Below are 25638 nucleotides of genomic sequence, written 5' to 3'. Positions count from 1 at the left end.
GTGTTGAGTAACAGGCAGCATTCCTGGCCCAGCACGCTTCAGGAAACTGGGATCAGGAATTGTACAAAGCAGCTCTGACTGGAGGAGCCCAGGGTTCTGGTTTCCCCGGCAACTCATTCAGTTTATCCGTGTCAGCGAGGGGTGTGTGTGAGACAGACAGACAGACAGAGCGTGTGAGTGCGAGAGAGAGACGCTGTGTGAGCAAGAGACATTGTGTGTGTGTTTGATGAGCGAGTGTGATTGTGTCTCAGTGTGCCTGTGTCTGTGGGAGAGTCTCTCGCTGTGCTTTTGGCCAAAGCACACTTCCTGTGCATGCATTCCAGACTCCCACCCCTCTCCCCCTCTCACAGTGTCTGAGCAACGGGGGGAAAGGGAGGGCGGGATAGAAATGGCAGACACATTTTGTTTACCCATCCATTCCCCAATCCTTGCAGTATATTGTGTTTCTGTAGCTCCAGAGCTGTCCACTCCAATAACACAAGAAAAGAGCACCCTCTGGATGTGTACATTAGGGGGAAGCTGCCTGGTCATGTAACCGAGAGAGGAGCCATGTCCTGATGAATGGTTTCACCCTCTTAGGCCGTGCGTGACAGAGAAGGAGGTCCCATTCACGTCAGAGTGAAGCGTAACAGAGGCGTTAAGGAGAGACCCTCTCGCATGATGAGTAACCTTGCTGGGAACTCGTATTAGCTCCCTAGAGATAATGCCCTGAGAGTCTGGGTTAGAAACCCAGTTCGATCCCCAACTCTAGCGAGTATGGATGAAAATGTGCTCTTTTGCTGACACTTGAGCATCAATGTGGAAAGGGAAATGATGATTACTGTGCACTGTCTTTGAAATACATTTCATAAACACATTTAGTAAAATGGATTAAGCTAATGAATTGCTCCAGCAAGTAACATGCCTCCCCCTGTCTTCGCCTTTAGGTGAACGGCTGTATGCTGGACCCCCTGCCCCCCACAGTGCTGCGCAAGTCCAGCGTGTCGTCACCCAGTAACATGATGGAGACGTCCATCGACGAGGGCATAGAGACGGAGGAGCCCGACGCCGAGGACGACCCCGCCCACTTCTTCTCCGCCTTCCAGACGGCCCGCTTCGGCCAGCGCCGACACACCCTGTCCGAGGTTACTAATGAGCTGGGCCCCGTCATCAACCAAGGTAAGATCTGAATCAAGGTTCTGGGACATTAGAGAATCTTATACGCCATTGGCTAGATAGGGGACATAGGGCTGTGTTCATATGGGTTGTTGATCTGCTGAGCCAGCAAGTATTGCGTTTGTGAATGGTGAAAATGTGCGCTTCCAGTGGAAATTGTTATTTTAAAGGCACCACATTTATTGATATGTGGATGGCTGGTTTTATTTATTTATTTATTAGCTAAGGCCAGAGGGGTACACTACAAAGCAGGATCAACGCGGTAACTTTGATAAACAACCAGAAATTACAATAGATTTTCTGGTTCATTTAAGAAAGCTAAACTTAGTGTATTATGGTTGTTGAGGCAATTAGACCTTGCCCATTTCATGCTTATCTTCTTAAAAATGTTTTATTTATTTCAGAATATTCTGGAAAGTTAACTGGCTAAGTCATTGATCTTGCTTTGTAGTATACCCCTCTGGAATCTTTCCTGACCGGCAACCTTACCCGGAAAACGGGCTGTGACAACTATGGAGTTTTGGGTAACGATTAGTTGTCATGCAAATGGCTACGGTTATATTCAAAATTATAATTTTGTTGAAAATGTTGAGCTCGTAATGCATCTGAATGCATCTTTTAAAATTTGTATTCACATACCTAATGAATACAACACGGCTTTAGTGACACCCTCTCATAGTCTCAATAACTATTGCTTTGAACTTTTGGAAATGAAGCGTCTCCTCCCGACCATGCCGTTCTGCTCGTAAAATGGTTGTTAACTTTACCTACTTCCTACCTACTTAAAAACTCCTATTGGGTAAACTATATCTAATTAAATATAAAGTTGATTCCCTTATCATAACATGAATGTATGAAAACAACGGTTAATTGTCCATAGTTAACGGTTACACGTTTTATATGATAATTGTGCCAACCCTACCCTGAAAAACCTGTGACCCAATTAGAGCAATATCCAATCCATCAGTAGTACTGTCAATGAACCCTTGCTTTCCTGTATTTCTGTGAACCAACAGATAAACTGTTCACCATGGGCCACAACCCGTCCCTGGGCAGTGTGGACTCTGACATGGGCTACGACATGGGCTCCTTGCACAGTGACCTGGGTCTGCTGGAGGACGCCCCCTCTCTCAGCGAGGTGGTCCTGGCCAACACCCACAGCTCGGGGTCCCACGTGACCCAGGGCCCCTTCATGAGCCAGCGGCCCCCCAACCCCACCATGCAGGCCCTGAGCTCACAGAAGAGGGAGGCCCACAACCGCTCTCCCATCAGCTTCAGGGAGGGCCGCCGTGCCTCCGACACCTCCCTCACACAAGGTGAGATCCACTGGTTGTCTCTTTACCCATCTCATTCTTCGTGTATCTTTCTCTCCTTCTTTCCAGCTTCATTCTCACCCCTGCACATTTTCAAGCTGAAAATTGTCTCTCGTTCTCTTATTTTCTTCTCTCTCTCTGATGATTCATTTTGTGAATCAGACTGTGCTTTGAAGGTTTGACCTACATAGCTCTGTTGAATTTTTCATCCCGTTGCAGAAGCACCGTGTAAAGTAACTCAATTAATAGACTGTAAAATGTATTGGTAGATGTGTTATTCCCCCCCCCCCAGCTGCCTCGTTCAGTCTGCACACACAGACACACCCAGCAGGAGCTTAGAGTCACCAGAGCCCCAGTTCTTTCTAATGGCTGTTTGAAACGTCAGTGAATCAGCGGCTGGGTTCTGCGTGCCGCTGCAGGGGGAGACTTGGAGCGTCTCAAATCTTTATATAGCCTTATCGTTAGGATGAGTCAGGTCCCATGGTTCACGCCATCAGGAACAGTCACCCAGCCTTTTAGGAGCCAGAGATACACACCACCAATACACACACACACACACTCATGACGTACATACTCTCTCCCTGCAGGCGGTAGAGGAAGTAGGCTAGAAGTGATAGCTCTGTAATTTCAGTCGGAAAAATACAAGGGAACCGGGTTATAACGAATAGTTTGGATGCTAGAATCACCTGACTCCTAACTATGTTGTCAGGTCTGGTTGCGTTCCGGCAGCATCTCCAGAACCTGGCACGGACCAAAGGCATCCTGGAGCTGAACAAACAGATGTACGAGCAGATGGGCTCCGGGGAGGAGGGGCTCCATGCAAACCTGCAGAACCTGCTGGACCCCACGCTGCAGGTCAGTACTGTCTCCAAAGTGTCAGGAGAGGATGGAACAGACAGACAGCGAGATCGTTAGCAACAATAACAAAAAGCTACAAATTGGGGATTCCACTCGTTGTCTTGATTTTTTTTTTAAATGTATTTTATTTAACCTTTATTTAACTAGGCAAGTCATTTATGAACAAATTCTAATTTACAATGACGGCCTACCACAAGGCAAAAGGCCTCTTGCGGGGACGGGGGCTGGGATTAGAATGGCTGACGTTGTACATGCTCCTAACCAACTGTTATTTGGTTAGTTTCTTAATTTTGTACTTAATTTTTAAAGAATGTTGCTGCTACTGTTTCTTATGGCTGAAAATAACTTATAGATATCAGAACAGCGATTACTCACAGCGAACTGGTAGAAGCTTTTTCCTTTAATGAGTCTGACGTGAAAGATATACTGCTTTCCTGCGAACAGGCCCAAATCTCTGTCATTTGTGCGAAGAGAAGACTGAGAAGGCCCAGATCTGTCATTTGCGCGAAGAGAAGACCCAGATCTCTGTCATTTGCGTGAAGAGAAGACGGAGAAAAAGGGGGCGGAGGTCGGGCTTCCTTCTGAGAATTTGTAGGCGAGCGAGGAAACCCCCGCTGCCATCCGTTCTATTGGCAAACATGCAGTCATTGGAAAATAAAATCGATGACATACGAGCAAACTACCAACGGGACATTAAAAACTGTAATAGCTTATGTTTCACTGAGTCGTGGTTGAACGACGACATGAACAACATACTGCTAGTGGGTTTTACACTGTATCGGCAGGATAGGGGTGGCAAGGGGTAAGACAAGGGGTGGCGGTCTATGTATATTTTTAAACGGCTGGTTCACAATATTTAAGGAATATTCAAGGTAGAGTATCTCATGATAAGCAGTAGACCACACTATCTGTATATTTCATAGCTGTCCACATACCACCACAGACTGATGCTGGCACTAAGACCACACTCAATGAGCTGTATACCGCCATAAGCAAACAGGAAAATGCTCATCCAGAGGTGGCACACCTAGTGGCCCGGGAACTTTAATGCAGGGAAACTTATAACTGTTTTACCAAATTTCCACCAGCATGTTAAATGTGCAACTAAAGGGGGGGAAAACTATAAACCACCTTTACGCCACACCCAGAGATGCGTACAAAGCTTGCCCTCCATTTGGCAAATATGACCATAATTCTATCCTCCTTATTCCTGCTTACAAGCAAAACTGAAAGCAGGAAGCACCAGTGACTTGGTCAATGAAAAAAGTGGTCAGATAAAGCAGATGCTAAGCTACAGGACTGTTTTACTAGCACAGACTGGAATATGTTCCGGAATTCTTCTGAAGGCATTGAGTACACCACATCAGTTCCTGGCTTCGTCAAGTGCATTGATGATGATGTCCCCACAGTACATACCCAACCTGAAGCCATGGATTACATGCAACATCCGCACTGAGCTAAAGGGTAGAGCTGCCGCTTTCAAGGAGCAGGACTCTAACTCGGAAGCTTGTAAGAAATGCCCTCCGGCTATAACCATCAATACAGGACTAAGATTCAATCGTACTACACCGGCTCCAATGCTCGTCGGATGTGGCAGGGCTTGCCAACTATTAGACTACAAAGGGAAGCACAGCCGAGAGCTGCCCAGTGACACAAGCCTACCAGACGAGCTAAATTACTTCTATGCTCGCTTCGAGGCCAGTAACACTGAAACATGCATGAGAGCATCAGCTGTTCTGGACAACTGTGTGATCACGCTCTCTGCAGCCGATGTAAGACCTTTAAACAGGTCAACATTCACAAGGCCGCAAGGCCAGATGGATTATCAGGACGTGTACTCTGAGTATGCGCTGACCAACTGGCAAGTGTCTTCACTGACATTTTCAACCTCTCCCTGTCTGAGTCTGTAATACCAACATGTTTCAAGCAGACCACCATAGTCCCTGTGCCCAAGAACACCTGCCTAAATGACTACCGACCCGTAGCACTCACGTCTGTAGTCATGAAGTGCTTCGAAAGGCTGGTCATGACTCATATCAACACCATTATCCCTGAAATCCTAGACCCACTCGATTTGCATACCGCCCTAACAGATCCACAGATGATGCGATCTCTATTGCACTCCACACAGCTATTTCCCACCTGCCCACATGTACATATTACCGCAATTACCTCGACTAACTGGTGCCCCCACACATTGACTCTGTACCGGTACCCCCTGTATATAGCCCGCTGTTATTATTTTACTGCTGCTCTTTAATTATGTTACTTTTTTTGTGTTTTTAATTATTATTTTTTTAACCGCATTGTTGGTTAGGGCTTGTAAGTAAGCATTTCACTTTAAGGTGAATACAGTGCCTTGCGAAAGTATTCGGCCCCCTTGAACTTTGCAACCTTTTGCCACATTTCAGGCTTCAAACATAAAGATATAAAACTGTATTTTTTTGTGAAGAATCAACAACAAGTGGGACACAATCATGAAGTGGAACGACATTTATTGGATATTTCAAACTTTTTTAACAAATCAAAAACTGAAAAATTGGGCGTGCAAAATTATTCAGCCCCCTTAAGTTAATACTTTGTAACGCCACCTTTTGCTGCGATTACAGCTGTAAGTCGCTTGGGGTATGTCTATCAGTTTTGCACATCGAGAGACTGAAATTTTTTCCCATTCCTCCTTGCAAAACAGCTCGAGCTCAGTGAGGTTGGATGGAGAGCATTTGTGAACAGCAGTTTTCAGTTCTTTCCACAGATTCTCGATTGGATTCAGGTCTGGACTTTGACTTGGCCATTCTAACACCTGGATATGTTTATTTTTGAACCATTCCATTGTAGATTTTGCAGGATGTTTTGGATCATTGTCTTGTTGGAAGACAAATCTCCGTCCCAGTCTCAGGTCTTTTGCAGACTCCATCAGGTTTTCTTCCAGAATGGTCCTGTATTTGGCTCCATCCATCTTCCCATCAATTTTAACCATCTTCCCTGTCCCTGCTGAAGAAAAGCAGGCCCAAACCATGATGCTGCCACCACCATGTTGACAGTGGGGATGGTGTGTTCAGTGCGATGAGCTGTGTTGCTTTTACGCCAAACATAACGTTTTGCATTGTTGCCAAAAAGTTCAATTTTGGTTTCATCTGACCAGAGCACCTTCTTCCACATGTTTGGTGTGTCTCCCAGATGGCTTGTGGCAAACTTTAAACAACACTTTTTATGGATATCTTTAAGAAATGGCTTTCTTCTTGCCACTCTTCCATAAAGGCCAGATTTGTGCAATATACGACTGATTGTTGTCCTATGGACAGAGTCTCCCACCTCAGCTGTAGATCTCTGCAGTTCATCCAGAGTGATCATGGGCCTCTTGGCTGCATCTCTGATCAGTCTTCTCCTTGTATGAGCTGAAAGTTTAGAGGGACGGCCAGGTCTTGGTAGATTTGCAGTGGTCTGATACTCCTTCCATTTCAATATTATCGCTTGCACAGTGCTCCTTGGGATGTTTAAAGATTGGGAAATCTTTTTGTATCCAAATCTGGCTTTAAACTTCTTCACAACAGTATCTCAGACCTGCCTGGTGTGTTCCTTGTTCTTCATGATGCTCTCTGTGCTTTTAACGGACCTCTGAGACTATCACAGTGCAGGTGCATTTATACGGAGACTTGATTACACACACGTGGATTGTATTTATCATCATTAGTCATTTAGGTCAACATTGGATCATTCAGAGATCCTCACTGAACTTCTGGAGAGAGTTTGCTGCACTGAAAGTAAAGGGGCTGAATAATTTTGCGCGCCCAATTTTTCAGTTTTTGATTTGTTAAAAAAGTTTGAAATATCCAATAAATGTCGTTCCACTTCATGATTGTGTCCCACTTGTTGCTGATTCTTCACAAAAAAAGACAGTTTTATATCTTTATGTTTGAAGCCTGAAATGTGGCAAAAGGTCGCAAAGTTCAAGGGGGCCGAATACTTTCGCAAGGCACTGTACCTGTTGTATTCGGCGCATGTGACTAATATTTTATAAAAAATATGACAAAACACATCACGACGAGAGACAACACTACATGAAGAGAGAACTAAGACTTGAACATAGCATGGCAGCAACACAACATGGTATCAGCACAAAACATGGTACAAACATTACTTGATACCATGTCTTGTTTTGACCCCACCCAGCAGCACCTCTCCTGACCTCACCAGTGATCTGTTAGCCAGCCAGCCGGTGAATCACAGACGAGGCTGGTTATATAATGTTCCGTCCGGACGAAGAGGTAGCCAATTGTCCCCTTGTTGACAGTCAGTCAACCCCTGGTGCTGCACATAGTGAATGCAGCCATTGTTGTTGAGGTAATATGAGAAAGAGGGAGAGTGACTGAACTGATTCACCGTTGGCTGCTGCTTGTAAACAGGCAACAACGAGTCAATTCAATGGCCCCTACAGAGAGAGCGTGATCAATCTGTGAATCAGTGCATCCATTTCCCTTGCCCTAGAACAGTGTAAACACAAGGCCTGTGTGGTTGGTTGGTTGGTTGACCAGAGCTCTGGACAAAAATAGTGCACTCTACAGGGATTGGGAATAGGGTCCCATTTGAGACACAGCACTGGTGGTCTAAGGGCTGATTGGCAGCATGTCTTGTCTACAAGGTCCCTATAGTTGCTTACCACACAATTACTATACACAGTCAGCATCAATACATTGCCCTGTATACAAGAGTGGCAATAACTTTACTCAGTGGAGCTTTGTGTGTGTGCGTGCGCCTCCGCTTCAGTGTTTCCTTACCGGGAAGATTTTAATTTACCGGCCATCAGAGATTTATCGGACCCATATGCATAGGGTGCATAACCCATTAAGGCGTCCACCCACGGTGCTCAGAATGAACGTAATCATATTTAGATTATGGTAAGTCTTCTTAACGTAACATGCAACTGCTGTAATGAAGCCAATAAAACTTCATTTTAAACATTTGTCAAAATGCAATTTGTGGGATCACACCATTCTAAACAGCGCACCTGATGTGAGCGGTTCCATATGTGACTATATAACCAGGTTTTACATCCAACCTTTGTGTAAAGTACGTGTAGGATAAAAGCGTGCAGATAGCGCTGTTAGCTAGAGTGCACGTGCCAGTACCAGAGTGGGCATACTCGCTATATAATGTAAACTTTTTTGTGAGAAAACCATCAGGAAAGTTAAATGCGATGGAAACTTATTTTTTTATTTGATACATGGGAATTTAACCGCAAAAGGGATCACGTAAAGCGTTTTATTTGCAACAAGTCAATTTGAAGGAAAAATCGTGAGAAAATGCGCATATTGTCTGTCGCCATTTGGATGGAAGACGTGCTAATGATAGATCTCTAAACTTAGAGTTGGGGAATCTAAAGTTGCAACAACTAGGATGGGGTACTATATGACTAGGATTGTGCTTTTGGACAATGAAAGTTTTAATGGCAGTCTTTATAAAAAAAGATATGGTCAGAATTTGCCTATGCTACTTTGAAGCAAGGTAAGACTCAAAATTTGATGTAAAACATTCAAAATGCAAACTGCCTCCAGCTCACATTGCAAAGTGATGGGTGATGCACTGACAGCCTGCCTACCGTTGCCTATGCACTTCAATGGCGAATGGAAGGCATGCTTCAATTACCATTTGAGAAATAAAAATAGTAGCTCTTGGCCTCCCGAGTGGCTCAGCAGGGTTAGGCACATTGGCCCGTCGTTGGCCAGGGTTAGGGGATAGTTTGGCCGGGGGGGCTTTTACTTGGCTTCTCGCTCTCTAGCGACTCCTTGTGGCAGGCCGGGCGCCTGCAGGCTGACTTCGGTTGTCAGTTGAACGGTGTTTCCTCCGACACATTGGTGGGCTGGCTTCCGGGTTAAGCGAGCGGATGTTAAAAAGCGCGGTTTGGCGGGTCGAGTTTCGGAGGACGCATGACTCTACCTTCGCCTCTGAGCCCGTTGGGGAGTTGCAGCGATGAGACAAGATCGTAATCAGAAAATTGGGAAGGAAAACGGGTTAAAAAAAATAAACAATCTAATTGTGGTGATAAACTGTTTAATATGCGATTGCATTTAGAATTGTTGCGAAATGACTGGACTTGAAAAATTGCACGTTTCACTCCAGCAGCAACAAGCTGAGGAGCTACAGCAGCTCTAGCACTGTCTGACAAGTGATATTTAGCTGAAAATAGGCCCTGTATGCTGTGCTCGTGTGATAAATAAGACCTGACAACTAACAACAATACACATGCCCAAATTTAATTCTACAAAATTAGGCAAATTAACCTACAGGCCGATAAGTATGACTGTCAAATTTCCATCAATTAATAACAAGGGTTTTTCATTGGGATTGTTTTTTTCTCCCGGTCAATTTGGCCACCGACAATTTTATTTAACTGCTTTACGTATTTATTTTGCCAAAAGCTGGCAATTACTGGCAAACGAAAACCCTGCTCTGTGTTTGTGTGTGCGTAGGCGGTCTGTAACCCAGTGTGATTGTGAGTGTGAACTCTGTGTGTTTTCAGGGTGAGGCATCTAAGCACGAGGATAACTTAGCTTTATACCATGGTGGTGCCCAGCCTCTACTGTCCCGAAGACAGAGCCTGGAGACACAATATCTCGCACACAGACTACAGGTACCAAAACACGGCTCAAATCTAGCTTGTATTTATCAAAATATTTATTAGGGGAGTAATCAATTACAATAGCAAATGGCTAATAATTTGTTAGTTTGTATGCATTACTGTATGATTTTATATACATTTCATTGTAATTTTATATTTGTCAATGTTTATGGATGGCAAATTTGAGACTGGTCACCCTCAGATAAACCACAGATAAACCACAGATAAAATTATTGAATCCCTCATATTTCCCACTCTGTCCCTTACAGAAAGCTAGTGTTATGGCTAATGTGAGTCCTGCTAGCTGCCAGCTCTTCTGTAAGGAGAATCCTCGGAGTCTAGAGCAACAGCTGCAGGAGCATAGGTACATTATTAGACTATTCATACTTATCAAAACGGATCCCTCTGCCATCTTATTTTCCTGGTTGTCGCTGTAACCTATATCACTATATCTTCAGGTTGCACCAGAAGAGGATGTACCTCCAGAAGCAGACCCACCTCCAAGCCTACTTCAACCAGATGCAGATAGTGGAAGGTTCCTATCCAGGGGACCCAGGGGCAATACACAATCCACAGCAGCAGGGGGCCATGGCTGGGGCCCACCAGCAGCAGGGCAGCTCCCAGGCCTCCCCTCCCTATTCCCAGGCCCTCAGCCCCTTCATTGAGCCCAGTGCCAACCTGGTCTACGACCACTACCTGGCCCAGCACTACCCCCACCCTCACTCCCACCTCAGCCCAGTTTTAATGCCCCCTGCCCTGGCCGGCCAGCTGCAGAACCAGCACCCCGAGGCCCTGGGATACAGCTACCAGCTGTGTGACCAGCAGGGCCAATTCCACACTCCGCAAGAGGCACTTTATCCAGAGCAATACGAGTTCCACCTGGACCCCGGGCAGCCGCACCGGCCTGGCCCAGGAGAGGCCCCTGTTGCCGGGTATGAGGGGCTGGCGTTACCCACCGAGCTCCAGGACTCCTTTCTGGACAGCGAGATGATGGAGACTGTAGACTCGCAGCATGGCTTCCTACTGGTGAACTGAAGCCGGTAGAACTGTGGGGAGAAAGCAGTATTACCGACAGTTGAAAATCTACACAGCATCATGTCGTAGATGTCATGGAGTGGAGTTGGGGGTCAAGGTACAGGGGAAGTGTTGTTTTTTTGTATCAATGAATACTATTTTTTTTAGTTGTGGTGAACCAACCTCAGAACCTTTCTACCAAAATCCTCCCGATCTCCCTTCCCACTTCTCTTTTCCCATCAGCCCTATGCAAGGACCCAGGCCTGGAGGCTGCCTGGGTGATGGGTGTGCCAGCATGGATGGCTGGCTGGGTATGTGTGGATGGATGTTGCCATGATGGGGGGTGTCACGTGTGAAGTGATATCGCTCCACAGGAATACAACTGCCTCAAAGCTGACTGCAGCCACAGCGGCCCCGTCGAGAACAAGTGCTGGACGATGCAAGAAAACTTAGCACAGTTTGGTCGTTTTTGGAAGACGTGCACAACGGAACTTGGCTTACCGAAAGCACAAACCAAACGACAAAGATGCTATTTTGTATTGAAGTAGGCCAAGAACTCTCAAAAACACATTGGGTGTTTTGAAGTAGTAAAAATAATAAACGAACAAGAGACAAAGTAATGAATTAATGCGCACTTGATAAGTGCAGTGTTAGTCAATATTTTATTGTAGCAATATTGAAGCAACAGGCTTTTTCCTCACCAGAAAGTCGTACTTTAATGTGTGATGTTTTTGGGGAGAATTCCAGTATGATGACTCACAGCCAACATATCCACAGTGACCACTCATCACTGCGTAGACCGTGATGAAAAATCAGGAGATAATCCCCCCACTAACACCATCGCAGCAGATAAAAAAATAAATTGTATAAATCGGCTAGATATTTCCAACAAACTACACAAATCAGTTTGAAGCCCTTTGCTTCACTAGGAGCTAAAAGGAATACAGTGCCTTGCAAAAGTATTCATCCCCCTTGGCGTTTTTCCTATTTTGATGCATTACAACCTGTAATTTAAATGGATTTTTATTTGGTTTTCATGTAATGGATATACACAAAATAGTCCAAATTGGTGAAGTGAAAAAAATAACTTGTTTAAAAAAATAAAATGTCAAATCTGAAGTGGTGCGTGCATATGTATTCACCCCCTTTGCTATGAAGCTCCTAAATAAGAGCTGGTGCAACCAATTACCTTCAGAAGTCACATAAATAAAGTCCACCTGTGTGCAATCTGACTAATTAAGTGTCACATGATCTGTGTATATATACACCTGTTCTGAAAGGCCCCAGAGTCTGCAACACCACTAAGCAAGGGGCATCACCAAGCAAGCAGCACCATGAAGACCAAGGAGCTCTCCAAACAGGTCAGGGACAAAGTTGTGGAGAAGTACCGGTCAGGGTTAGGTTATTAAAAAAAAAAAATCTGAAACTTAACATCCCACGGAGCACCATTTTAAATCCGTTATTTAAAAAAAATGGCAAAGAATATGGCACCACAACAAACCTGCCAAGCGAGGGCCGCCCACCAAAACTCAGACCAGGCAAGGAGGGCATTAATCAGAGAGGCAACAAAGAGACCAAAGATAACCCTGAAGGAGCTGCGAAGCGCCACAGCAGAGATTGGAATATCTGTCCATAGAACCACTTTAAGCCATACACTCCAGAGCTGGGCTTTACGAAAAAGTGTCCAGAAAAAAAGCGATTGCTTAAAGAAAGCAAATAATTAGGCATGTGGGAGACTCCCCAAACATATGGATGAAGGTTCTCTGGTCAGATGAGACTAAAATGTAGCTTTTTGGCCATCAAGGAAAATGCTATGTCTGGCGCAAACCCAACACCTCCCATCACCCCGAGAACACCATCCCCACAGTGAAGCATGGTGGTGGCAGCATCATGCTGGGGGATGTTTTTCATCGACGGGGACTAGGAAACTGGTCTGAATTGAAGGAATGATGGATGATGCTAAATACAGGGAAATTATTGAGGGGAAACCTGTTTTGTTTCAGTCTTCCAGAGATATGAGACTGGGACGGAGGTTCACCTTCCAGCAGGACAATGACCCTAAGCATACTGCTAAAGCAACACTCGAGTTGTTTAAGGGGAAACATTTAAATGTCTTGGAATGGCCTAGTCAAAGCCCAGACCTCAATCCAATTAAGAATCTGTGGTAAAGTATTTCTGTACACCCACGGAACCCATCCAACTTGAAGGAGCTGGAGCAGTTTTGCCTTGAAGAATGGGCAAAAATCCCAGAGGCTAGATGTGCCAAACTTATAGAGACATACCCCAAGAGACTTGTAGCTGCAAACGGTGACTTTACAAAGTATTGACTTTGGGGGGGTGAAATGTCATGCACGCCCAAGTTTTCTTTCTTGCTTATTTCACCAAAAATATTTTGCATCTTCAAAGTGGTAAGCATGTTGTGTAAATCAAATGATACAACCCCCCCAAAAAATCAATTTTAATTCCAGGTTGTGTAAGGCAACAAAATAGGAAAAATGCCAAGGAGGGTGAATACTTTTGCATGCCACTGTAAGTCAAGTCAAATCAGTTTGCTGCGCTATTGTTGTTAGGTGAGTTATCTCCAGATTGTGACCTTATACCTCCTGTTGTATGCAGCTGATGTGGGTCTAACAGTGGGTTTACTGGGTTTCTGAAGTAATGTTTCTCTAACCTAAAGGTTGCTGTAAAAAATAAGGGGGAAAAAGACGCTAGTAACCCGACACTGGATTCATTTTGACAAGTTTCACCATGGCTCTCTTACAACAAGCTTCGAATGAACACAACTTTTGAATCTACTTGAAGCATACAGATTTCTGATGATGACATAACTCTACTTTTCATTAAATGGGATGAAAAACCGAAGTGTTTGAGGTCAGAGACAAAATCTGCATCTCAAATGGCACCCTATTCCCTCCATAGTACAATGCTTTTGAACTGAGCCCTATTGGCTCTGGTCAAAGTAGTGCACTATATAGGTAATAGGGTGCCATTTTGGACGTAGCCATAGACTGCAGGATTGTCTGTGGAAGTTGAATTACTGGAGCACTTTTACGAGGCGATAAAGGAAATGTAGCTAGAGTGAGAGATGTGGTGACGGTGGTAGTCAGAATGGTGTTTAGCCTAGTCTGCTGCTTCCCCGGAAGACTAAAACAAAAGTGAGGGACCCATTCGCTGTCTTATCTCAATAAGTGGACACAAAACATTTGGTTCTTACAAAGAAAGACCAGTGAGAATAACACTATTGGTTGTTCATTGTGCTTTGTACAAATTAGGGGTTTAGAGACTCTTTAGTGCTCTCAAGATGAAAAAAATATTGTGTTGAGCGTGAGTAGTGTTCAGTGTGCCTTTTTTTTAAAACTTTGTTTTGAATTAAGATAAGAATATTTGAGCTTTTCTGGTTTTAATTCCGTTCTGTTTTTATTTTGGGGTATCCTTTCCAGAAATAAGTAGTCCCAGGTTTTACAAAGGTACAAAACCAAAGTCCCCTCAGAAGTTTCCCTGTACAACCCCACCATGTGGAGTTAGGAGCTTCTTGGTTTTAGCTTCTTGACAGTGCTTTTTTTGGTCAATCAGTATATGCCATTTACAAAGTATTATAGCAATATTTAAGTAATAGTTGAAAATATACAGAAAATAATGAAGATTAGTAGTGGATGTGTTTCAGTATCATAATTGCACCTCCTACTGACAAACACCTGTTAGAAAATCTTCATTGATGTTGACCACACATAAGCTAACTTGCTGTTGAGATTAAAAAGGTTTATCGAGCAACTTGTGAGTATCTTGATCTACTTTTTTTTTTTTTTTTTCAAATCTGACTACGTACTCTTGGGTTGAATCCAATGATGAATACATTTACGTCCATGGTTGAATTATAGGCACTGTCATTCTCCAAAACATAGCTCACTATTTGAGATTCCATTACAACAGCCCAAATAGGGACATCAACGGATCCTCAATTGTAGCAGTATGACACGTAGCCCTTTATCATAAACAGTTGAGCCACAGTACATGAGCCTGAATTCATTTCAGGAACTAAATCCAAGGTCTCACAAAGGCCATCCATTATCAGTTATCAGCACTTTATTACCTGTTCAACATCCAAATTGATTGGTAATGTGGCATGTGTTTTGTAAAAACTCTCAAATAGATGGGTATGTGGCATCATTACTGTGTTGATAAATATGTTCATGGTTCTTATTAACACCATTGACTCAGTCCTAGTTATGTGAGTAATTAATGGCATAGTTGGACCAGAGTTAATGGTCTAAACTTTATGGATTGAAATGTCTGCCCTCACAAGCACAGCACATTTGTCATCTAGATGTGGTGTAAATCGGGGCCTGTATTCATAAAGCTGTTGATCTAGGATCATGTCCCCCATCCATATAATATTCACATGATCTTAAAGGCCAAACTGATCCTGGATCAGCACTCCTACTCAGACATTATGAATATGGCCCAGGAATGGGTATGAATAGATAGAGCATCTCAGACAGTGAAATGTTCCACTTTTCCTAAAGGCTATAGCCTATATCCCTCTTGGTTCTCTTGTCTGGAATTCAATCAGGATCCCCTACAGGAGTTCTACTCATAACTGAACTAGTTCCCATTCCCATTGGTGTCGGTCTAGGTTGCTAACTGGATTGTTGTCAACACAAACACGGCCCAAGCGTCATTGCTTTGGAGGTTATTTGATTAGTTCAAGCATTGCTCCCATTTCTCGGCAGATGCCCTTGCTATAAGTTATCTGGGTATGGATCAGCAAATGATGCTCCCCGGGAGCTGAAATGAGTGAACCAAGAGATGTCATGTCCTCCCATTAGTGCACTCAACTCTACTGTATGCTATTCATACCAGTGCATTAGTGAGTCCGCCGAACTATGACTGAGGACCTCCCCATAAGTGGATGATGAGATCACTTGGTCTTCAACCTAGCGGCCTCCTTATTCCCAGCACAGATTGAGCTAATGTCCCAGTCAAAGCTTAGTCTTTGTCCTTAGAACTTGAGCAGGAATACAGTTAATCAAATCAGGCCTGTAATCCCATTCAGACAAGTTACAGCTTCAGGTAACACCAACATAGTGTCTTAATAGGGCGTTGGGCCAGCACAGCTTCAATGCACATTGGCATAGATTCTACAAGTGTTTGGAACTCTCTTGGAGTGATGCAACAAAAATGTTCCATGTTGAGATTGATGGAAAATGCGGTCTCGGGCACCGCTCCAGGATCTCCCATAAGTGTTCAGTTGGGTTGATCTGGTAACTGAGACAGCCATGGCATATGGTTTACACAGTTTGTCAAACCATTCAGTGACCACTCGTGCCCTGTGGATGGGGGCATCGTTATCCTATGAGGGCATAGCCATGGTGGCCAAAATAATGGCCTGCCCAGCATTTTTATACATGATCCTAAGCATGATGGGATGTTAATTGCCTAATTAACTCAGGAACCACACCTGTGTGGAAGCACCTGCTTTCAATATACATACAAAATTATGTGGACACTCCTTGAAGTTAATGGATTCTGTTTTTTCAGCCACACCCATTGCTGACAGGTATAAAATTGAGCAGACAGCCATGCAATCTCCATCGACAAACATTGGCAGTAGAATGGTCTTACTGAGGAGCTAAGTGGCTTTCAATGTGGCACCGCCATAGGATGCCACCTTTCCAACAAGTCAGTTTGTCAAATTTCTGCCCTGATAGAGCTGTTCCGTGTCAACTGTAAGGGTTGTTATTGTGAAGTGGAAATGTCTAGGAGCAACAACGGCTCAACCGCGAAGTGGTAGCCTACCCAGAAAGGGACTGCTGAGTGCTGAAGTGCGTAGCGAGTAAAAATCGTCTGTCCTCTGCAACACTCACTCAAGAACTGTTCGTCGGTAGCTTCATGAAATGAGTTTCCATGGCTGAACATTCAAGCCTAAGATCACCCTGTGCAATGTCAAGCGTCGGCTGGAGTGGTGTAAAGCTTGCCGTCATTGGACTCTGGAGCAGTGGAAACCAGGTTCTCTGGATTGTTGAATCACTCTTCAACATCTAGTAGTCCGTTTGGCTGATGCCAGGAGAACGCTACCTGCCTGAATGATGCTCTGCCTGACTGATGCTCTTGTGGCTGAGTGGAAGCAAGCCTTCCTAGAAAAGTGTATTTCCACTTGTTTATACCAGTCTAAAAATGTGGGAACAATCAGAATGGCAAGAAGATAACACAGGACACATGTTAGCACCAGATATAAAATGGGGATTTTCAATATTCTACCCTCTGTTTTTGCTGGTAAAACGCAAATCAATGGTTGCCATGGTGATGTGTGAATGACAACAGCGTACTTCTGCTCTCCAGCTGAGGTCAGAGTACTCATCAGTTTAACCCTCTGGTCAGTTGAAGCTACACTGAACAAAGGCAGCTAGTCCTGGGCCATATTCATTAGGCACCAAACAAAAGCAAAGACTGAAACGGAAAGACTAACTGGACATTTTAGTTTTTCGTTGCAAAACATGCCATAATGAACACAACCCTGATGGAGGACGGACAGGGCTGACAATGAAAGAGGCAAACCACATGAAGGTACCGGTCTAGCCTGACACATCCCTTTAGCCTGACCTACTTGTGTGTTATAGTGACAGACGTGACTATGCAAGGTTGTTATTTCTAGGTCATGTGCAGGCCGGGATTAGGGTCTCTGACCGTCTGGTGATCAGATAAAGTAGAACAACACTAAGACAGACGGAGACCTACACTGACTGCTGCCCATCAGTTACGCAAGATCCTTCTTACATGGAATGAGAGCATATGCTTGGCCATGACTTATGTAATAAAACTACATGATAAGAAAACACATCATGCCTATTGATCAGGGTGCCCTTAATTTGATACAATTGTAGGATTAAATATATTACGCAGTCAATATTGTATGGTTTATTCACACAGTTAACTATAAGATATTGAATTTGTCCATCAGTGCCCTCACAGAAACAGAGGCAAGACACTTCTATGGTCGAGTGGGCGGGAATAGACAGACTAACCTACTCAAAATAGTGTGTGAGAGAGAAAGGACATATTGAGGGCAAGTTGACTCTAGGAAAATGAAAAAAAAAGCTTGTTTCCCTGCGTCTTCTATGTTTCGTCTTTTGTCACTGTGAGAGAAACCAACCGGAGGGCATCTCTTCCCCCACTGAGCTGAATCCTGTCATGAATGACTTTATCTAGTTTCAGAAGAGACAGCTGCATTGTTTTAGTTTCAAAGTTTGCAGCAGTTCTGTTTGACGGCTTCAAATATTATTATCCAAGAGATAATAGAATCCATAACTCCTCAATTCAGAAGCTCTGGTCTTCCTATAAGAATTATGGCTAATAATATTAAATCAAACATACTTTTAAAAAGGTTCTGTTTAACTGTTACTTAGGCTACAATCACTGTAAATCCTGACATAAATCAACTTTTGGCAATCCAATGCAGAGGATTATTCCATCAACCTCCAAATTGAACAACGTCCAGATGTGACATCTTCGCTCCAGGCTCCCTATCATGCCATTAAACCACCAACACTCTGTCCTCGCGTACAGTACTGTTATGCTACCATGTGACGTAAAGACTAACCTTTGCATAACGTAACAGCGATGAGCTATAAATCGGGGGTGGCCCGCGGCTTGGGTTGGTTATGTATGCTGATTGGAGATGGAGAGATTTAAAAAGCGCTCCCATTCTAACGGACGCTCTCTCATGCGATAGCTCTGTTTAGTGTTTGGTTTGGTTTGGTTGCCTGAGTGCTCTTTGTGTAACAGAAAGGGTGTTTGATGTGCTGCCAAGGTCTTCCCTTGTGTAGCCCTTCAGTGTGACAACCAAGTGAAAGTGGTAAAAAAAAAAGAACAATCTACCTGAAAAATGAATTTGCCCTCTAACTGCTGCATATGAAGGACAACTTGAAACATCATTCATTCACCATGCTGCTGCAGAGGGCCAAGTCAAAACTAAAAATAAAAAAATCACAGTCCTCAATAGACAATAGCATTTGTACAACACCTATGTCCACTCCTTTCATCCAGGCCATGCTGTTGCACAAATGTGAAAGTCCTCTATCTGCAATGGATTGAATTCCAGAATCATCATATCATTCACCTTTTCTCATTTGACGTCATCTAAGTGTAGTTGTAATAACAAATAAACCCCCTTTCCTCCCTAAATTGACATTGAGGTGCTCTTCATTACAACCATTTTGCAACAGATTCTTATTGGACAAGTTCAGGTATTGTACAGTTTGCTTCCTAATGAGGGCCAGTTCAGCATCAGCAAAGAACATTCCGACAGATGTATGATCCACCCAGAACAAATATGATTCTGTCATCATGTAGAATACAAAACGTGTCACTTATTTATTATATTTCTAGCTGCAACATGTTATTATTTTACTCGGCAAGTCAGTTAAGAACAAATTCTTATTTACAATGACGTCCTACTCTGCCAATGCTGGGCCAATTGTGCACCGCCCAATCACAGCTGGAAGTGATGCAGCCTGGATTCGAACTAGGTACTAGCAGTGACGCCTCTTGCACTGCCTTAGACCACTGCGCCGCTAGGGAGCCCCAATATTCTGGGGCACTTTTCCCAGACAAAGATTAAAAAGCTAGTTTTGGTCTATGAAGCACTTTCAAAGGAGAACCACTATTTATCATGCGTTTTAGGGAAATGGGCTCAAAGGGATAGTTTAACCAAATTACAAAATGACATTGGTTTCCTTATCTTGGGCTGGACTCAATCCATAGCGCTGCACAACAGGGTGATAGAAATTTAAAGGGAATGTCCCCGCATTAGCAGAGACTCGATAAACGAGACTCGATATGCACGGTAAACGCTGCAAATGTCGGCTCAATTGGAAATTACCTTTAAATTGTAATCATGCTAGAGCGCTGAACTTCAGCAGTAAGGTTGGAATCCATCCCCTTGTAAGTGGTCCATCGACAAAACCAATGTGTAATTTTGTAACGTGGATGAACTTTAATTTGTGTCCAGGAAACCAAAACCAGCCCCTGAACGATTCACCTGTGAACAGGCCTACCCACTGGACAGACGTCATTTCAACATCTAGTTTTGATTTACATTTGGTTGAGATGTTAAGTTGCCAACTAATGTGAAATCAACAAAAACATTCACCATGTCATTTACTTAAAAAGTTGGGTGAAAAAGATACCAAATTGCCTTAAATTGATGACTTTTTGCTAATCCAATCAGTTTTCCACATTGATTCAACATCGGATGTAATTTTTTTGGTTGAATAACGTAGAAACAACGTTGATGCAGACAGTTTTTGCCCAGCCTACATCACATATTTTCCCACTTACCTCTCTGATCAGCAGCAGAGACAGGGTTGACATGAGGTGTAAGTAACGTTAGGCTATAGCTCTGGTATAGCTGCGTGGTGCCAGTTATATTTCATCTTCAGAGCAGCTGCCATTCCATAATGCTCAAACATGAGCAAGAACATCTGAAAACAATTGAACATAATGGGTCTCCATGAATGGGCTGAAGATAGCTGGGCTGATCACTGAGAGAGCTGTGCAAACACACTTTGAAGCACTGACACATGTGGATAGATAGGCCACCAGGTCTCCACATGGCCCAGGCATGGATGGACATCTGGGGAGAGAAGGGAAGCAGCTGGCTTGACCGTTACTGTTGTTAAGAGGGCCAGCAGCCCATCTGGTCATCCATCTTAACCAATAGACCAGAGGGTGATTCAATTCCAGGCCTGCTGGTTTTCATTATTTCCTTCTAATCAGGGACTGATTCAGACCTGGTGGTGAGTGAACTACCTGGCCAATCAATTACATGATTTCATTAATTGATAAATTCATTAACCATTAGCCCTTGAGGCCCATAACTGAATAGCTCTGCATTGAATGTCAGATTAGAACTTGTTCTACAGAAGTGGGTCACCGCTAGTTAACACATATAACCGGTCAATTCAGAAGAATGACGAAAAAAACATATTCCGGGGTGTGTTGTAATATGGAGGACCGGCAAGCCAGCCTATTCCCTATAATGTAAACAGAAATACTGATGCTGTCATCAAGGCAAAGGGTGGCTACTTTAAAGAATCTCAAATATAAAATATTGTTTGATTTGTTTAACACTTTTTTGGTTACTACATGATTCCATATGTGTTATTTCATAGTTTTGATGTCTTCACTATTATTATTCTACAATATACAGTGGGGCAAAAAAGTATTTAGTCAGCCACCAATTGTGCACGTTCTCCCACTTAAAAAGATGAGAGAGGCCTGTAAAATTCATCATAGGTACACTTCAACTATGACAGACATGAAATGAAATGAAAAAAAAAAAACTCCAGAAAATCACATTGTAGGATTTTTTATGAATTTATTTGCAAATTATGGTGGAAAAACTTTTGTTATTGACCAAATACTGTTTTTTCACCATAATTTGCAAATAAATTCATTAAAAATCCTACAATGTGATTTTCTGGAGTTTTTTTCTCATTTTGTCTGTCATAGTTGAAGTGTACCTATGATGAATTTTACAGGCCTCTCATCTTTTTATGTGGGAGAACGTGCACAATTGGTGGCTGACTAAATACTTTTTTGCCCCACTGTAGAAAATAGTAAAAAATAAAGAAAAACCCTTTAATGGGTAGGTGTGTCCAAACTTTTGACTGGTAATGTGTATATATATTTTAAGACCGCCTGATTGGGTGGGCCAGAATTCAATCTGGCAGGGCCCGTGACCCACCAGGCCCAGCTGTGGCTTCGCCTCTGATTGTATAACGTGTAGATCTCATGTTCACCTTTGAGATCAATCATAGCCTCTCCCACATCCCCCTTTTTTCTTCCACATCTCCCTAGTTTTAATGTCTTAACTATTATTCTACAATGTAGAAAATTGTAAACATAAAGAAAAACCCTTGAATGAGTAGGTGTGTCCAAACATTTCTCTGGTACTGTACATACTTTCGTAACCCTAAAATGTGTCTAAATAATCTACATCAGAGTATTTAAAAAAATATATATATATATATCAGTTAGTGATGCAATATGCATATATTTAGATGGCTTTCTTTCATTGATCCCTATTTTCTGAACCTGTTCTCATAATGTATTCTAGTCTGTCGACAAAATTCAAATGAAAGGTACACCGTATTTAAAGGGATAGATTAAAATAAATGTACTTAAAACCACATTGAGGAAATCTGTTGGCCAGCAAGTGGGAGTTTTTTTTTGGTTGAATTAAATGTATTCAGTAGACGCAAGGGAACCATGCCTGCAAAGCCTGGTACACTCCTGCATAAGGTAAGTCTGAATACCAACTACTGAGAAGTGCATAGATTTTTTTAAGTTGAAATTGGGCCCCTGCTGAAAACCCTCCCACTTGCTGGCCAAAAGATTTTCTCTCGTAGAGTTTCCATTCAATAGGGTCTTCAGTACATTTATCTAAAGCCATCCCTTTAAATGTGGTGTACCTTTAATTAGAATATACGAAGAGAACGGTTCAGAATATTAGGGATAAATTAAAGAAAGCTGTGTAAATACATGCATATTCATCTCCTTTTCGCCGCCAATTGGTAGGTAAAAAAATACTCTGCTCTTCTATGTTATTTAGGATTAGGAAAGTATTGATGAATAATACAAAAACAGGTTTGGAGAGCCTTAAAGCACAAAATATATTGGTGAATCAAAGTTGCCATATTCAATTGTTCAATACATGAAAAGTGTCAAATTAGGGTTGAATATTAGTCCTATAAATCTACCCTAATAATCCTCACTAATTATGGAACTGTGATGACAACAGTCGTCGTGAACTGTGCACCAGGCTCCAGGTTTAAACTGCTATGTACAGTGCATTCAGAAAGTATTCAGACCCCTTCCCTTTTTCCACATTTTGTTACGTTACAACCTTATTCTAAAATGGATTAAATCAAATTGTTTCCTCCTCAATTCACACACAATACCCCATAATGACAAAGAGAAAACGGCCTTTTAGAATTTAAAACAGCAATACCTTATTTACATAAGTGTTCAGACCCTTTGCTGTGAGACTCAAAATTGAGCTCAGGTGCATCCTGTTTCCATTGATCATCCTTGAGTAAATTCAATTGGTTAGACATGATTTGGAAAGGCACACACCTGTCTTTATAAGGTCTTACAGTTGACTGTGCATGTCAGAGCAAAAACCAAGACATGAGGTCGAAGGAATCTTCCATAGAGCGCCGAGACAGGATTGTTTTGAGCCACAGATCTGGGGAAGGGTACCAAAACATTTATGCAGCATTGAAGGTCCCCAAGAACACAGTGGCCTCCATCATACTTAAATTGAAGAAGTTTGGAACTACGAAGACTCTTCCTAGAGCTGGCTGCCCAGCCAAACTGAAGAATCGGGTGAGAAGGGCCTTGGTCAGGGAGGTGACCAAGAACCTGATGGTCACTCTGACAGAGCTCCAGAGTTCCTCTGTGGAGATGGGAGAACCTTCAAGAAGGACAAACATCTCTGCAGCACTCTACCAATCAGGCCTTTATGGTAGAGTGGCCAGACGTAAGCCACTCCTCAGCCAAAAGGCACATGACAGCCCGCTTGGAGTTGCCAAAAGGCACATAAAGGACTCTCAGTCCATGAGAAATAAGATTCTCTGGTCTGATGAAACCAAGATTGATCTCTTTGGCCTGAAATGCCAGGTGTCTTATCTGGAGGAAACCTGGCACCATCCATACAGTGAAGCATGGTGGTGGCAGAATCATGCTGCGGGGATGTTTTTTCAGCAGCAGGGACTGTCCGACTAGTCAGAATCGAGGGAAAGATCAATGGAGCAAAGTACAGAGAGATCTTTGATGAAAACCTGCTGCAGAGCGCATTCAGGACCTCAGACTGGGGCGAAGGTTCACCTTCCAACAGAACAACAACTATAAGCACACAGCCAAGACAATGCAGGAGTGGATTCGGGACAAGTCTCTGAATGTCCTTGAGATGCCCAGCCAGAGAGTGAATGGGCAAGACAAAATATTTAAGTACATTTGAACGCGGTATGGTAGTAGGTGCCAGGCACACCAGTTTGAGTGTGTCAAGAACTGCTACACTGCTTGGTTTTTCACACTCAACAGTTTCCTCTGTGTATCAAGAATGGTCCACCACCCAAAGGACATCCAGCCAACTTGACACAACTGTGGGTAGCTTTGGAGTCAACATGAGCCAGCATCCCTGTGGAACGCTTTTGATCCCTTGTAGAGTCCATGTCCTGATGAATTGAGGCTGTTCTTAGGGCAAAGGGGGAGGGGTGCAAACTCAATATTAGGAAGGTGTTAATGTTTGGTATACTCGGTGTAAATGTACGTGAGTATAACTGACGATGGCAACCGATAGTGGCTAATATTTAACGGGATACAAATTGTAAAAAATACAGTGCAAAGTCCAGCCATATATTTAAAACTTTCAATAAATCATAAATCAACTTGATTGGTTTGGCGCTATACTATACATTTACACATGGCTACAGAAGTCTATAACTTGGGTCTCCAAATTTTATCGCAAATTATAAGGCCAGCATTTCATAAACTTCACTGTGGAAAAGGTGATATGTTGGTTAGATAGATATGCTTCAGTTTGTTGCCACATCTGATTTCACTTCTCCAGTGACAAAATAGATCTTAATCAATTGTCATTTATATTTACAATCCCCTTATCCAAAACAGTTTACCTAGCTCTTATGCATTTTTAAATTACAGTGCATGGAGAATGGTGTTGTTTCTATCGGAAAAAAAATAAGTAGAGGTTGTGCCACTTTCAATGGTGGCTCAACTTTATTAGTTATGTTGCGCGCAAAGGTCGTGGAGTGATGAGGGAATTAAGTCTAAATCCGAATACGGTGTATCTGTAGTCACCTCCGCTACACCTTCATTCGCATGCTTAAGTACAGTCAGAACACGCTTAGAGGGAAGTGCATACCAAATTAATTACACCCACCCGTTAATACGTGCTAAACTCAGGTCAGAATTAAGAGCTTTAGCGTGCCAGGCTAAACTTCTCTGCTGTGTTGGTCCCGTGGCTATTATATAAGAGCCTGAAGCAAGCCAGTACGCACACTCTGTGTGACAGAGCAGAGCCCCCCCCCCCCCCCCCCCCTTCAGCACTACATATATCACAAAAGATGCAAAATATTTGCATAGTATAAATGTCTCTTAAGTTAGCATTGGAAATTCCCCTTACTGAGCTCAGGACCTAGTCAATACAATCACAGAAAACCTTTATGATGTCACCTCAATGAAAGTTGAGGTGACCAAATCAATAATGTGCTAGTTAGGTTGTGATCGTTTTGCTGCAGGCATCATTATCATGATGAAACTGTGTGAAATGATATCCAATGTCATGTATGCTAGTTGGACTGAAAACGGAATATTGTCGCTGTATGTGTAATAGCATAGCAAGCAACACATGCTAGTATAACACGTGTTAACCTGTTTCATTACATGCATCATATTATACTCAGATGCCATAGCTGCATATCTTTTTCTTTTGCGCGTTTCTCCTCTTTCCTAAACTGGGCTACCTGATGGATTAGACCTTTTCTTATCCATTTGTGTTGATTTGGCACTCGAGCATCAATACATTACTCATCCCCCAACACTGTCAACCAAGAGTCAAGACTAAATCAATTCACCATTGTGTGTAGACTGGTTTTATAC

The 25638-nt window shown here is 43.0% G+C and overlaps 1 protein-coding gene across 3 annotated transcripts in view; it reads left to right on the top strand.

The window, feature by feature from the left end:
• LOC110503529 (serine/threonine-protein kinase SIK2) overlaps nt 1-14727 on the top strand; it is a 57291-nt gene extending 42564 nt beyond the window's left edge. For all 3 annotated transcript variants that reach the window (XM_021581888.3, XM_021581889.3, XM_090218095.1), the window contains 6 exons: nt 927-1158; nt 2172-2471; nt 3178-3323; nt 9844-9954; nt 10212-10306; nt 10401-14727. In XM_021581888.3, the coding sequence (XP_021437563.1) occupies nt 927-1158; nt 2172-2471; nt 3178-3323; nt 9844-9954; nt 10212-10306; nt 10401-10977 (1461 nt within the window). In that variant the 3' untranslated portion in view covers nt 10978-14727. The remainder of the gene's footprint in view (nt 1-926; nt 1159-2171; nt 2472-3177; nt 3324-9843; nt 9955-10211; nt 10307-10400) is intronic.
• The last annotated feature ends 10911 nt before the right edge of the window (nt 14728-25638 follow it).

The sequence above is a fragment of the Oncorhynchus mykiss genome, chromosome 24 (assembly GCF_057628025.1).
Source record: "Oncorhynchus mykiss isolate SJ-2025 chromosome 24, ASM5762802v1, whole genome shotgun sequence".
NCBI classification, from domain to species: Eukaryota; Metazoa; Chordata; class Actinopteri; order Salmoniformes; family Salmonidae; genus Oncorhynchus; species Oncorhynchus mykiss.
This window is presented reverse-complemented; position numbering and strand designations above follow the sequence as displayed.